This window comes from Toxotes jaculatrix, chromosome 3 (assembly GCF_017976425.1).
Source record: "Toxotes jaculatrix isolate fToxJac2 chromosome 3, fToxJac2.pri, whole genome shotgun sequence".
Lineage (NCBI taxonomy): Eukaryota > Metazoa > Chordata > Actinopteri > Toxotidae > Toxotes > Toxotes jaculatrix.
The window spans coordinates 26848748-26864515 of record NC_054396.1 but is presented as its reverse complement, the minus strand read 5'-3'; the positions used below and the strand labels follow the sequence as shown (position 1 = coordinate 26864515).

At 40.4% G+C, this 15768-nt stretch overlaps 1 protein-coding gene across 10 annotated transcripts in view; it reads right to left on the bottom strand.

The window, feature by feature from the left end:
* Positions 1-12223, bottom strand: part of slmapa (sarcolemma associated protein a) — a 49340-nt gene extending 37117 nt beyond the window's left edge. For all 10 annotated transcript variants that reach the window (XR_005893828.1, XM_041033193.1, XM_041033191.1 and 7 more), the window contains exon 1: positions 10448-12223. Coding sequence is in view for 9 of the 10 variants with exons in the window: in XM_041033193.1 (XP_040889127.1) it covers positions 10448-10645 (198 nt within the window). In the remaining variant the exon portion in view is untranslated. The remainder of the gene's footprint in view (positions 1-10447) is intronic.
* Between the last annotated feature and the right edge of the window lie 3545 nt (positions 12224-15768).

The window sequence follows — 15768 nt, the reverse complement described above, 5'->3', positions numbered from 1 at the left end:
ATGGATAGTAGCAGTCAGCTGACAGATCCAGGTCTGTATTTATCAGCTCTCAGGTTCACTTGTAGGAGTCACACTGAAAGTCTGTCTAAAACTAAAAATACTTCCACCTCAGAGAGGGACATAAGATTATTTCTCCAGTGTCCAACATTTACTCTGCAAGAGGAAGTGGGTCTCCTTCAAGAAAAAAAAAATGTCTATTGTGAATGTAACTTGGTAACAGTAATAATAATGTCAATGTTTCAGTGCTGCTGACTGCTCTCATGGTCCACATCAGTGCATTAAGTGCAGGGAACCATTTAGCTCAAATACAAAGGATCATGCATTACTGACTACTCACATGCATTGATATCATGCTTTAGATTTAGCAGGAACAATGCTCCATCAGAATTATAAAGCAAAAATTTGTTATCCAGAAAAATGTTCTTTGATAAGTTATGAACATTTTGTATAGTTATACTTAAACAAGAAACTGTAGGGAAAGTACTGACAGCCACTGATAATATACTACAGTGTAATGTCAATATAATTTATGATTAAATTAGAAGTCACAGACACAGAGATAAAGGTTAAATGGCAAAAAAAGAAGAGGCCATGAAATTTATGTTAATAATTACTGACAGTACAAGTATGAAGAGGCTGCTTTGTGGGGCTGGATGTCAAGGGATTGGTCACATCACAGGACAGGAACTGAGGCGCGAGACTCCGTATTTTGCTAATGAATGAATGAATGAACAGTGAAGAAGGCGAGTTATGACTGGTATGATAAATGTGTTATATTAACCCTGTTGCTGAGCAGAGAATGAGGAACAGCAGGACTGTTAGGTTATATATACATATACATATACATATATAGAGGGGGAAAAAGACATTAGCAATAAATGAATTTCAATCATAGAATCTGTCACGTTGTTGGGTTCCTCTGTTTAAATAATGTTTTTTTTAGCGTTCACCTCTGCCTCTGTTCAGTTCCACGTTGACTGTTCAAACTAAGAATGTCTCAATCAAGCTTTTTTTGGTCTTGGTCACAATCCAAGTCCTTTAATACTGGTCATCTGCCAATCCAGGGTCCAATTTACATTTACATTGAAATAACAGCTGTAGCTTTCTTAATGTCACACTGCTTATATTTCATGAGTTATTTGATCCAAATATTGAAGGTTCTGGGTCAAAAATAATTACTGGTATGATCTGAATGAAAGATTCAGCTGCAGAAAGCAACTACAGAAACACTCAGTCTGTTCTGATTGTACAGTGGTGATAGAGCGGAGCTTCTTCCCTAACAAGTGATTTTTGGCCTAGCACAGACACCAGCTTGCAGCGAGCACACGAGCCAGACAACAAACAAGTTTCGTTTTGGCCTGTCATCAAGTTACTCACAGAATTAATTTTAATTAGCAACAGCTGATATGACCTGTAGCCAGTGACATTTGTAATTTTAACCGGTGAATGTTTTGTAAATTGCTCTTTGTAAATGATAATTGGCCTTGGAGCTTGGTAAATACACCTAAATCATTTTTCACATTCACACACTCATTTTTTACTCATATATGCAGCTAAACACTCGCACCGCAGAGCAGCTGAGGTGGCCAAACAGTAAACGAATCACATTTTGATCGAAATAACTAGTTCAAACATAGTGGAACCATTTTGGAAAGCGCTGCAGTGCTCAAGAAGCAAGAAGTTATCTATAATGTACGTGGTGAAAGATTTAGTACAACATGCCGTTCAGCTGTCTTGCTCAGAGTTAACTTGGGGTGCTTTTCAAAAAGGATGACAACATGCAAAACTGGCACAGCTTTCACGGGTTACAGTGCACGTCTGAAAGAGGCTGTAGATGGAGAGAGAGCAGCGGAGTTTGTTGATCCCAGTGTGTGTCGAGAGCAGAGAGCCAGCTGACTGAGGCCTGGACTCCTGCCATCATTTCCAAAAGAGGTGGTTTGCTGCTACTGGCAAACAGAAAGAGGGTTTTAATCAGTCAGCATGTGAGAATATTCCTGCAGCAAAGTGTGTGTGTGTGTTTCCTTCAAAGGTGAATGTGAGTGCATGAGCGTTTACTACAGATTTTAGCTGCCTATTTTCAGCTCTGTCAATCTGTAATCTACTGTAAATGGAGCGGAGGGGGGTGACAACTTCTGCTTGACATTGTACATTTACATTTAGATTTCTGACTCAACACTTCATCAAAAATAAGCCATGATAAAAATGATCATTTGAGTCTCTGCGGTGTCACAAATCGTGTCATCTGCTATTTGAAAAACAAATCAAACCTGTATTCTTCATAAATAAAATGTCCTTAAGGCGTAAGCAAATATTTGTTTCACCGGTCATTTTTCCATTATATACTTATTATGTCAATTTTACAGCAATAGTCCTGATACCAACAAGATGAATCAATCACTTAAAACGACTGATTTCACATGCAAATGATTTCTAGCTGGAGGTAACTTCAACAGAAGACTCGTTTCTTAAAAATGGCCTTCAGCAACTGCAGCAATGTCTGGAAAAGTGACTCTGTCGTAACTCAACTAGTTAAGCTTAGCTTAAAACCATGTCAGCCTTTAGCATCATGTGTTCTGGTGGCTGGTGGTAACTTCAAACAATAAGCTTAACACTAAACTCCTGTCTGAGGAGGTGCTGAAAAGCTGAAGACTCGGGGCGAGTTACTTCATCAGACAGTAGAATCAGCTTGCTCACATGTCGACTTGAGTTTATTCTTGTCAATAAGAACATCTACAATGTTTGTTCTGTAGATTTCATAATGACAATCTTCCCACCAGGCTGGATAATGTTCAGCTGTAGTCAGTATGTTACTCCTTTCTAAGTGTTCACAGGATACTTTCACTGATGTTGCAGCCAACCATGTGTATAAATAGAGCTCCACATAATGGTTGGGGTAGAATAAAGAGATCAACTGATCAACTGATATATAAATAGTAAACATGCTTTCACACCCCTGTACTATGAAGAGACATTGCTTCTAAGAGCTTCCATCATGTATGAACAAGTTATAAAAACTGCCTCTAGCTCAGCATGTTTAAGTATCAAGTTTGAGATAGTAAAACTGACACCGCGTGTCACAATCAAGCGCACACACCTATCACAGAACGAAAAGAGGTGGAAAGGAAACTCCTGGATTTTCATGACAGGAAGAAAAGTTTTCTGATGGTAGCTAACCAAGCAGGCAAACCCTGAACTTCAACACACTGTGACGGCTCAGACGCCTCCTAAATATCTCAAGAGCCTAAACACAGTACTGTCTATATTTTTAACTCTCAAGCACTGATATCTAAAAAATCTGCTCTAACTCTTTCCCTCCTGTCATCGGTGGGACTGGGTATTGAACCTCGACACTCTACTGCTGCATATTCTACTGCTGACTTCACAGCAAGGCGGAGGAAACAGGACATTTAGACAAATGATTTAAAAACAAACAAACATATGTAAATTGGTTGTCTGTACTAGTTTCACAATCGTAATACATTTCACTTCCGATGCTCCATTGCTGTGGTATCTGGACGCAGTATTCCTATCACTGAATACAAACGTGCACAATGCCAGAGCTGAGTCTGCCAGGCTGCATCTCCTGCCAACAGGGTCTTATTCCTTCACACTCACACACTCAGATATAAAGAGAGATACAGAGCTGTGTCCTGTTTGTGTAACAGCGTTCCTGTGCTGTGCTGGTATTCAGACTGAGGCCATTACCATGCCGTGGAATACCGATACCAGACAACAGCCCTGCTCTGCTGTCAGCGCTGCTCTCCACCAGCGGCCTGGTTGACTGACTGATTAGCTCTTTGCTCGTATTTCTCACAAACCAACGACCCAAAGGTGCAAAAACAGACTAAAAAAGCTGCTGAATGATGCTGTGTTAAATCAGCGCCTTGGCGAAGTGATTAACTGGGTGGTTCCTTGAATGCATTACAGTGGTTTTAGCACTGTTGTGGTGAGAATATAGCAGTGAAAATTATGTTTTGCAGTAGCGGCTTGGGGCAGCGGCGTATTTTCAAAACAAATTTCCATTTCAGCTGTCAGTGTTTTCACCTATGCTATTTTTATTCAGAGACTCGCAACAATGCCAAAAGCATGGAAACACCCAGGTCTGACAGCTGCGCAATTTACCCTTCTGCTCATGCAGCTATACATTTATTCATTCATACTCATAGATGTATGCAGTTTTGTGCTCACTGACACCGACTGTTAGGGGGCGCTCATAGTTCAGCAGTCACACTAAAGGTATAGGGAGCGGAGAATCTGTTCTCCATTTCAAAGTATATCTAGCCCCACCTGAGGCCTACAGCAATCTAATGACTCATCTACTGTAAGGACAGTGTGTGTGTGTCCTCATAACCTAACAACGAGACTGACAATAACATAATCTATCACCCAGCCCAAAAATCACATGATGTGCATCTATATAATGAAACATCCTGGGAAAAAAAATAAATGGTGTTGTGAGAAGACTGTAACACCCAGGTCTAATAATTACACAAATTGCCCTTTAAGATCTTAAATGTATTTACTTTGACCTTAAATCAACAATTGGATTAGATTTGATTCAACTTTATTGGCATTCTGCGGAGTACAGGTACAAAGCCGATGTTAGCATCTAACCAGAAGTGCAAACAAAAAGCATTGTTTATGCAGGTATGATTAAGTACAACAGAATAAGTCATGCAGTACCTTACAAAAGGCGCCGTGTGTGTACAGTCGTGCAAAATATGCAATATATTTAACTGCTGCTGGAATATGGGGAACAGAGAGTGCATACCTATGGTCATAAGTTCAGAAGCGATCTGAGCAGAGGGGGTGGAGTGGTTCAGTCTGTGCAAGATTACAAAACAGTACAAATCTGCATTGTAACTTAAAGCAAGCACAAGACCTTATTCTAGAGCCATGTTGCTAGATTAGTGACACTGAAAAGCAAATTACATGCCATGATGCGAAACGGTTAGAATTAAAAACAGACAATATTTAGATTTCAGGTATTCTTCTAAAGTTTTTCATGAGGGTTGCACAAGAGTGAAGGACGCGTTATTACCAGTATCAAAGGGTTTATGTTCCAGGCAACAAATTATGTCCTTTTTATGAGCCTCTTTTTTTAAAATAAATCTTAAGCTTGTTCCAAATTAGCAACAGACACAAAGTTACATACAGTACATACCTGAACACAGAACCTTTATAAAGTATGAAAAACACTGTGGGAATAAAATGACAAGGCTAATTTTTTATCTGGCAAGAGGGATATTCCCCAGTTGGAACCCAGTACAGGCCCCTACTTGCTGGCTGGTATTTACACCTGTTCCAGCCACAAGATTTCAAGCTGATAAGGCTTTTAAATCATTCATTCCCACTATGATTACAGTCTGGGTTTTCCCTGCATTCCTTTCACTTTTCAGCTCTAATTCATACACAGAGAGCTGACCAAACATGACACTGGCCTGAAGAGAAATGCTGCAGATCCTGATGTGAGGTACTGCATGGAGGCACATACTGTGGTGCGGCAGCAGGGGAATATGCAGGACATGCAAGGGAAGACAAATTTAGCCCCAACACCGTCTCACATACAGCTGCAACGCAGCAGCACTGATGCAGCAGTATGTACACTCGCTAACACAGTACTAAAGCAATTCAACATTTAGCCTTCCAGCTTGCAGCTAGTATAAACAAACTCACCAAAACCAGAGTTTGACAAGCGGCTAACTGATATCCTATTTTCTTATTCATGTTCAGGGTGAGGGGGGGGCAAGTGCACGTGGAGTTACCAAACGTAGTTCTGACGCGTTCCAACTATGTTGGAGGGATAAACCTGGTCTGATCCGGTCAACTGGAACGTGTTAGGGTTCAGTGTACGCACTCACTGGATGAATGAATGACTGGCTGGATAACTGCAAGTGATACAGCTGCATTACAGAGATCTCCACTGCGAGTCCTAAATCTGGTTTAATCTGCTGCGTAGATGCCTGAGCACACTACCAACTGACTGACAGGCTGTTTAGAGGTTTCTGAGTGGCTTACTGTCAGACCGGTTGGTTTAATGACAGTAAACGACAGCCACACAACCAAGCTGTCCCAGGTCCAAGGATGTTTCTTAGACAGCATTTCAGGGTGGGAAAAGGATTTATTCCCCCCCAAATTGAGACACTTATGTAATAGGCTGTTTTCACATGAGGCATGTTGACTCGTCATAACAACAAAAACACAGTTCTACCAATAATGATGGCTCAGTTCCATTAAGTGCCCCAATAAGTCACACACAACAAACCTACATGGAACTCAGCCTGTATTGGTTTTATTAAATCCACCTGTTGTACTACTGCCATTACAGCACCAACAGCAAAAATACACTTCTTTTAAACACCTCACCACGAGCAATACTGAGAACATTGTTCTGCAATATCCATCTTTCTTTTTAAAAAGAAACCAAAAATGTGAAGTATAAGTCAGGTGTCATTCTCTCGTTTTCTTACCGTTTCCTAATACTTCCCTTTCCTGTACATATATATTTGTGGTTTCACGTTTTAAAAACCTTAGTAGTTTCCTGAAACAGCGGGGCGCTCTTATTTTTAGTAAACAATACTCTACAAGAGGAAGAAACAGAGCATTTGTTGGGGACTATTTTTAGTAGTTTATACATTACATTAATACACATTCACTTCTCTAGGGTTTATTTCCAGCAGCGTTCTGACATATGTGGGATTGAGACAAAACTGTGTGTGCTCATGGTAATGAAGAAGCATATCAACCGATATGAGGATGTGGCTCTCTGCTGTGTTTTTGATTGTGTTAACAGTAAGTCTGTGTCAGTGTTGCGGACAGTCCGTACGACAGAAGTACTGAAATTCAACACACAGCCCTAATTATAGTGAGGCAGGACTTAGGGCAACTTTAAGGGAGACGCACTTTGCATTCAACATCTGCATGTCATCCAAAACAAACTTAGAGGTGTCAAGAAATAACTTACTGACAAACATATGCAAGATTTTTAGCCAACAAGCATGGTTATAAAGTTTTTGTCTTGTCTTCATGGAATATAAAGAAACCTCAGCTGCAGTTGACATGTGGTTGCTGTAGCAGTAATGATAAACAGAAAAAAAAACTATAAATAGAAAATAGCCAGATACAGAATCTTGTTGACTAAAGCAATTATACATATACCATGAAATAACAACATCTTTAATCACATTTCAATCCGGGGACATTTTTTCAAAGTTACTGAGCAAGAAAGAAGTAAGCAACCATAAATGACATGGAACTCACTTCTCATCTGACTGTCAGGGTATTTTTCTGAGAAACTGTCTAACTGACCCTCTGGTTGAACTGAAGGCTGTCTGACTGGCTGGTCTCTCAGTTCCTTCAGCATGGCGGTTCCCAAATTGAGGTCCCAGGACCTCCAGGGTTAAAAGACAAGCAGCTGGGTCTGATCTCATCTCCCTGTGACGGCTGCTACTTAAATAAGAACACACTTCATTATTTTCTCTCTGAGAGCCCTTCAGATATCCATCCCACCAGCTGTGCTCATGTCAGTTAGTTCATCCTTCCTTCACAGTAGTCAGTGTAAAGACAACGGTCCCAGCAGGAGGCCATGACATCGGATGGCTACAGTACAAAACATGTAATCATAGAGTTACAGGTCTCAATCTTTAATCCCATTTCAGTTTGACTGCACAATAAAACTGACCAAACGTAAAAGGCATGATGTGATCATGTTGTTATTTTCCCAGTAGCTGTCAGTCCCTCAGAATCAAAGAGTCAGGGGTCTTTATAGCCTCTCCCAGTCTCACAGTCGGAGTAGACCCTGCCCTAATGTACAGAATGATATCAATAACAAAGCAATCTGCTGGATCACTGAGCCGACTGATTGGTTCATCAATCACAGGATGCGACCAGTCACACCTGTTTCTCTCCAGTGCACACTTATCTCACACAGACAAGATGGAAGTGAACCCTGCTGAGCACCAAAGCCACCAGAAACACAAAGTGTCAACATGCACAGTATTTTACAACAGTTCACCGTGACATTTTACCTTACTCTTGTTTTGGTGGGATTCCAGTTAGCACGCTCTCATTCACACTGTAGAACAGCTCAGACAAAACCAACAAGCTTGCATCAAACTCTGTTTCAAAACTCTACTGGTGCAAAGTGAAACTATTGGCTGGTTTTGAACAAATTTAAACTGCAATGTCATGTGACAAGCATCTTGCAAGAGGAACCTGCAGCTATGAGGTATTGGTTAAGCAAGCACAGGTCAATGTGCTTAATTTTTGTGTGTGCCTGTGAATGTGTTTGCACGTATGGAAGAAAGAGAAAGAGAGAATACTGAGCCACTGCCCTTTAAAAGTCCAGCTGTAATTTCCATAATTTGAACCCAGTGTATTTTGTATTTGTGCATTGTTATTCGTATGCACTCATCCTGTGTCCCACTTCTACAACAAACACAAATTCAGGCCACATTATATGTGGGTTGTAAATTCACAATGTGCAGATTCACTGTGTCTTAATTTAAAGGTGATTAATTTAGTAGATGTTAAATGTTGTCAGGCCATCTTGGAAAGTGTTTCATATCCTTAAAAAGTCTTAATCCAAAAAACAGGTGTTCTTAAGTTCTCATGTATTTGGGCTACCAGACCGCCTATTGTAATTCATTCCACATTGGTGAAGTCTGTCTTATACAATCGGGCCAGTTGAGCACTGCCAATTATTTAGAGCCGGTCAGTGATGAGGTTTGTTATCCTGAGAGTCAATTGACTGTGGTAATCATCTCAACAAAGTACCAGCACAGCCCTTTTCTGAGCCATAAAAAAAACCTCTGGTGATAAATCAATAACAAAAATAACTGATCTTCTGTTTGCTCCATTTCAAAACACTGGTGAATCATACGTGCCAATAAATCAGTGTATGTCGGTGTATGCATTTTGGTCCATCCACGTGTGTCCATTTATCCCAGAAGAGAGGAAAGGATGACGCTACTGGTGTCGTTATAAATAGCTTATGCTGTGTGTGTGCGCACACACACACAAACACACACACACACAGGGTATTTCAAAGTCCCCATGCATGCCACATAGCTGGGTAATCCCGTGGCTGTCTCAGCCTGTTCAACCTGTTCTACAGAGAAACTACAGAAACACTAAAGCCACACAATGACAGATGCTACCACGCACAGATTTGATCTGTCTACTTCAGATCTCAGAGCTGTGGATTTTAAGGAAATAACAGTTTGGTTTCCCAGACAAGGATTACATCTAGTCCTAAACTCAACTCAAAGGACATTTCCCAAAGGACATCTGAACTGAATTTTGTTTAGTCCTGGACTAAGTCTAACCTCTGTCTGGAAAATGAGTTCTGCAAATCTTCTCTAGACAGATATAAAATATATGAACAAGAAAATTAGCACAAATAATAATATAAGACCATACAAAAGAAACAAGGAAGCCAAGTGTCCGATAACAAAATTAAAGTTAGTCTTTGCCAAGTGGGTCTTTGTCTTTAAAATTTGTGAAAACTGCCCCAACAAACAATACAAATTGGTTTTAGAAAAGCTCATATTTATTATGACATATAACCTAACCTTCACGGTCATTAAATTAGAGTAAAAACAGAAAACAGGAGCCAGGATCATAACCTAAACAGGTTCTGAAGAGATCCAGGTATGGAAATTTCCAGTCTACCTTGACATGGTTGAGAAGGGCCAAGTATTTCTTGTCTTTCATTCATTCAGGCAGAGTTTGTACACAGAAGTCATATGACACACATACAGATTATTAACTGGGCAGGGTTTTGGTAGAGAATCTTCAAGCACGACATTTATTTTGGCAGAGGGTGCGACACGACACAAATCCAGAACCGATGCAGACTTTATGTTGTTCTGCTCTTTTTCAGTTTTCCTAGCCTGAGTAACAGCATCTCGGTCTTTCTACTCGTAGTCCCTTGAGTTTTGGGAACATTTCCTGTGCTCAACTGGGATTATGTGCTACTTTCCAAGTAGTGTTGGATATATCTACAGAAAGCAACACTCAAGAGTTTGACATTTCCCTCTAAACATACTCTCACTCAAAACATAAAGCGAACGCACCCTTAAACAAACTGAATCTGTTCAGGTCTGAGCAGAGTTCATAATCGGGAGAAAGTCTTGCTCCAGGGCGTTAGCATGTAAGAGAATATGTGTGTTTGTGACAGCACTGGTAATTTAATTGTGACTGAGAACCATTTCTGAGGTGGTTGTTTTTGAAGTTATAGTCTGTGAGAGTATCACTGAGGCTTTCCTGCTAAAGAACTTTGGATAATGGGTCTCAAGTATTCAGTGATTTTTCATCAGAACACAAAACATTTATGGGAAAATGTACTTAGATTTCCACCAAATCATCTGAAATCCTGGAGGAAATCCGATCCTGTGGGGCAAAGAACAGTGATCAAAACCAGCTTGTCATTATCATCTTCTCTTACCTTGCCAGCCTTGTGGTCAAACCAAACCAGGGCATGATTCCTGGACAGCACCTTGCAGTCGAAGGTGGCATTGTTCTGGGTCGGGCGACACCGGGCCACCGACCTGCCGATCTTGACTGGCTCATCCAGGTACACATGCCGCTCCTGGAATGGATGCGAGTTGGGTCGGCAGGCGAACACGGCCAGCGCAGAAGGCATTGATTTTGGCTTGAGAGTATTACTCCAACCAGACACGAGGGACAAGTTTTCTTGATCCAGAGTGGCAGGCTTCTGTTGCAATCCCCAGCGAAAAAATCTACAATATCTGTGGCCTATATGAAGGCTGAACTGTTAGTCCTCTAAGCTTCTAGGCACTAACTAATAAACATTGTCCACTGTATACAGCCCGAGCTGCACCGCTTTCCCACTTTGTTTGAACAAGACTCTCCTGTGTTTGAAAAAAATGAAAATAAAAAACAAACCAACAGGTATAAAAAAGACAAGACATTCCCTTCACTGACTGTCCACCAAAGCTACATAACGACACTTACATCTGACAGCAGGCACTATGTACAGACCAGGGTGCCATGTGTCAAGACATACATGACTGAGTATAGCACTGACAGTCTGGCAAACAGCCTTCCACGTCCATCAAACTCTTCAAGCACTGAAGCAGGCGAAGGAAGCCAGTCAGCCACCACAGACTTGATCTTTAATCCCCCTTAAATAGTAACAGTTCACGCCAATAATTGTTACTACTGATCAAATGCTTTACCGGTCCAGGAACCTACATCTGATATCAAGCAGTTAACCAAATTATTGCGCGCTTTCTAGCTGTATCAAGTCTTGTCTTGCAGCGAGCTAACAAGAGACACACACCCCGATGTGCCGCACGCCAATCCGTTCACACACGTTTGGCGCTCAGTAATATGTAATCTGTAATCTATTCCTCATTTACATCGTATCATAATCTGAGTGACCTTGTTGCCCTGATACAGGGAACATTAGCTAGCTACCTAACGTTACCACTCCCTCCAGAGAACACCTATAAGATCGCTAACGACACCTAGCAAGACTGAAAACCATAACACCCCTGAGTTATAACACATTAACGGTCAATTAAAGGTTCGTCAACTAGAGCAGTTCAGTCCCCACTCTTCGTCTGAATTAGTTAGTGCAGAGCCTTCAAAACATTCAGCCGGGATGAGCTGGGGATTAGCAGGTCTTCTTGTGCAACTAAAATGCTAATTGGCTAGCTCGCTAGTGGACAGGCGAAGCGCTAACTGTCGGCCAACGTTTTCTGGCGTTGAACCAGCAAGCTAGGCTAGGCTAATGACTACTGGCAAACTTATCATCCAGGACCTCAAATGTTTTCTCCCCACCCTTCTCAACCAGTTCGCTTACCAAATGGAGGCGAAATGCCATCCCTCTCTCCTGGAGCAAATAAAAAAAGCAAGCTAGCCCGTCGTTTGGCTACTACGGAGCCCTACAAGCGACTGTTAGCATGAAGGGGGTGAGCTACCGAGCGGCTAACCGGCTAACTGACAGTCAAGGCAGTAACAGACGCGGAAAAATCAGGGGAGTTTCTTGACTGCGGGTCCTCACGCATCACACCAGCCCGATTGTCATCCAGGAAAAGGTAGGTACAAGCCACAAGTTGCCCTGTCGTCGTCTATCTCAGTCCAGGTCGTGTTTGCGGTGGCGGTTCTGAGTTATAGCCGTCGCCTTCCTACAGTTTTCTGGAAAGAATCGAGAAGAAGTTGTCCTCCTCCGCAAGTCCAAGCCGCCATACTGTAACTAGAGAGCAGACAGGCGTGGTGCGTTCACTGCCCGAGTCACATCAACTCCACACACCGCTCACATCATTAAAGCACCTGGGAGCTAATCTTAATTTTGGATTACAATGTATTAAGTCATTTTGATGTTTTAAACAAAGGAAAATCAGTCAACGAAGGAAAACAACAAAAATAATAATAAAAGTGGTAAAGTCAAAATCATGGCTGGATTAACCTCCTGTTGGCCCTTAGGGAAAAATGTTTTGTTGGCCCCCTGTTGATGCCCATTGTACCTGCCAGTTCGATTATTTCCGACCAGTACTCCAGATCTGAATGATCAATCAAGATTTCGAGAGTCAAACCAATCACTTAGGTCAAAGTGATGAGCTTAAACCACAATTTAGACTTAATAAGTCAAAATTATAACACTTGCACACTTACTTCACTTTTTCTTACAATTCACTTACTTCTCTTTTTCTTACAATTCACCATTACATCTGTTTTTTTTTCTTACTGGAAATTAAGTTTCACAATAGGCTATACATTTAGCCATATCTGAACAAATGGAAAGTAAACTCAGGTGACACTTAAGCTTTTCTTAGATCAACAAAAATTTTAAGTTTGCATTACAGGAACATTGCTGTGTTTTTTCAGAATAGTGGTTGCTTCACTAAACTCAGGGAGTGTACGTTTAAACTGGTTTTCTATCTATCAACTACCCATTTTTTTGTTAAAGCACATTCTTAATACCGCTATTGTAACTTTCCAGTATCACTTGCAATATATTGAACACAGAATGATAATCATTGCCATGGTAAGGTTTTATCCATGTGGCTCGGTTTACGGACTGGGACAGCAGGGTGGGGTGGGGTGACATGGGAGGGGTTCAAATTCTGCTTATGGCTCCAGAAACATCCCTGCTGTGTTCTGGTGAACCGACAGCTGACACCAAATCAATGCTGGGTGAGACGATAGAACAGTTAAGTATGAGAGGATAAAGCACCATGAGCCATCATTGCTGCTCAGTTTCTTAAATTAAATCATCATTTAATAGGAGATTAGACAAAAAACATTCAAAATTAAATGTTAATGTTTGCAGTTTTGTCCATCTATGCAAACTGTTCTCAACCTTTTCGCTTATCAGGCTGTTTCACTAGCTACAATTATGTGGTAAGATTTTGAAGCAAATAAACAAATACTAATAGTTTAATACTAATAGTATTAAACTAATAGTTTAGCTTTAAGAAACTAAACTGTGACCAGTCTGTTAAACTAGGAAGGACTGGGAAAAAGTTGTCTATATATTTTAGCTCTGTATTCAGATTGTTGCTAGAGAGCCCCATTTGGAAAACTGCTCGCAAAACTTAGATGAGCCTGGATGTCTCTGCAAGGTTTAGTGCTTTTAAAGTTTAGGTATAACTTTTTATAGTCATATTTATACTTGTACATTTTTTAAAGATTTGGACAAATTGACCTGTCAAATTGTTGTTTGAGTTTTAACACATCCAGCATGTTGTGATCAATTTTCAGATCAATCAATGCCAAGGGAATGTGCAGATCTGGTTTCAGTTCATTGTGAACATTTAAAGGAATAGTGTGACATTTTGAGAGATGCACTTATTTACTTTCTTTACAAGAGATACTACAATATCACTCTCATATTTACAGCAGACTGTTAGAGTGGCATAAAGACTAAAAACATGGGTAAACATCTAGCCTAGCTCTCTCAAATGGTAACAAAATCTGCCAACCACAACTAGCTCCAGGCTGTAACCTCATATTTGCCATTCAAATATGAATGTATTGATCTTCTCATGCAACTCTCTGCAAAGAAATTTAAAAGCACATTTTCCAAAACGGTGAACTTTTCTTTTAAATCCCCCCTTTGCTCCACTATGCTCCCTTTTCTTTTCTGTATCTCTTCTACTGTCTGTTATTCTCAACTCTGTCTCACTGATGTTTGGTGTAATATAATCATAATTTATGTGCAGACAAGTCCCTTAAATGCAACACGTACTCTGAAAACTGAAATGTTTGTACAGAAGCTTATGTAGTCCTGCTAAAAGGTTGGCAGGTCTGAGAAGCCTAAAGGTTGTTTCAGGATTCACTTTGGGATCAGACTGATTATCAGTCTGTTCCAAATATACCAGAGTGAAGGATGAGACAAGGACTGAGGGACTAACACAGACCGTCAAGATCAACCACAGAGCTGTTAGTAAACTGTACCAGACCTGTAGGGTATTATGTTGGTAGGATGTGTTTCTGTCAGAATCACAGAGTGACACAGTTTTACTGTAACCTGGTCCAGGTCCAGATCTTGGTCATGGTCATAATATAAATAGTGATCCTGGTCCCTGCAGCCCAGCACAGCCCTCCTGCAGATCTAACCAGGGACCAGCTGTCACTGTACTAACAGTCTGATTATTATTTGAGGTTTAACAGCATCTTACTGTGTTTAGCTTCTTAGCCCAGTTGGACCAAGTTACACAGAGGCTGTGTGGTGGTGACAAGCACACCACTAAAACACTGTTCAGTGATTTTATAAATGCCGTGGTTTGTTTTATGCGATTCTGCTGATCTCACACTTCACTTCTTCACTCACTCAGCTTCACGTGAAACACTTTGGAACGTTGCTTTTGAGTGCATTATTATTTAACAGTTATTTAACATTTTAAAGATCTAATGATGCAAAGACCAGTTGTGTTTTATTGAATACTCCATATGATTTAATATTTATTTAACTATTTAACAGTAAGGTTTTTTTTGTGCAACTTATTTATTCCACATTAAAGGCAGTTTGATTGAGAGGTCCTTTATCTGCTTACAAAAAAGAGGAAGTTTGAACATTTAGAACACAAAAGATCATGTGATCATGTTACTATATTGTTTATGTGTTTAGCGTGTATTGATTTCTGAATAAATTACTTTATTCATAATTGTATTTCTGCTCTTTGCACTGTATTTTGCCTTATTACAGCTTTAAATGAAATATTGGTTCTCTTAAGACCAGGACCAATTAGATCTGATTGATTTGTACAGCCTGATGATGTGAGCATTGTTTCTTTTCTATCTGCTTATATATAATAAGGTGGATTTGTGTCACAACACAGGCCAACAGGGGGTGAACCCCTTCTGTCTGTGAGCACCCCCACTTAGTTTCATCCATCTGCTTGATCAGTGATAGAGCTATTAAAGGATTTGGATAAAGCTGATTTACTGCCTCGTTAGGGGTCTCTCTTTTTTGTAAAAAAAAATCCTGCTCGGACAAAGGTAATTTATTTCACAGCTACTCTACACAATGTTATGGGATTGGTGTCTTTGTTTTTTGTTAAAGATATTGCATGTTAAGATAGGCCCAGACCCAATTTTAATAATTCTGGGGATATCTAAAGATGTAAGTAAACTAAAACTGGCACAAAACACAATCTGATTTATTATTAAAGACAAGCTAAAAGGCTTTGAGAAAATTTGGCAACCTTTAGTCTCTCATCTCACAGAAGGAGCTTAATCTTAACAGTCCAGGTTGGGGGAGAGGGTGGGGATGAGGTAGATAAGGGGAAAGCATGA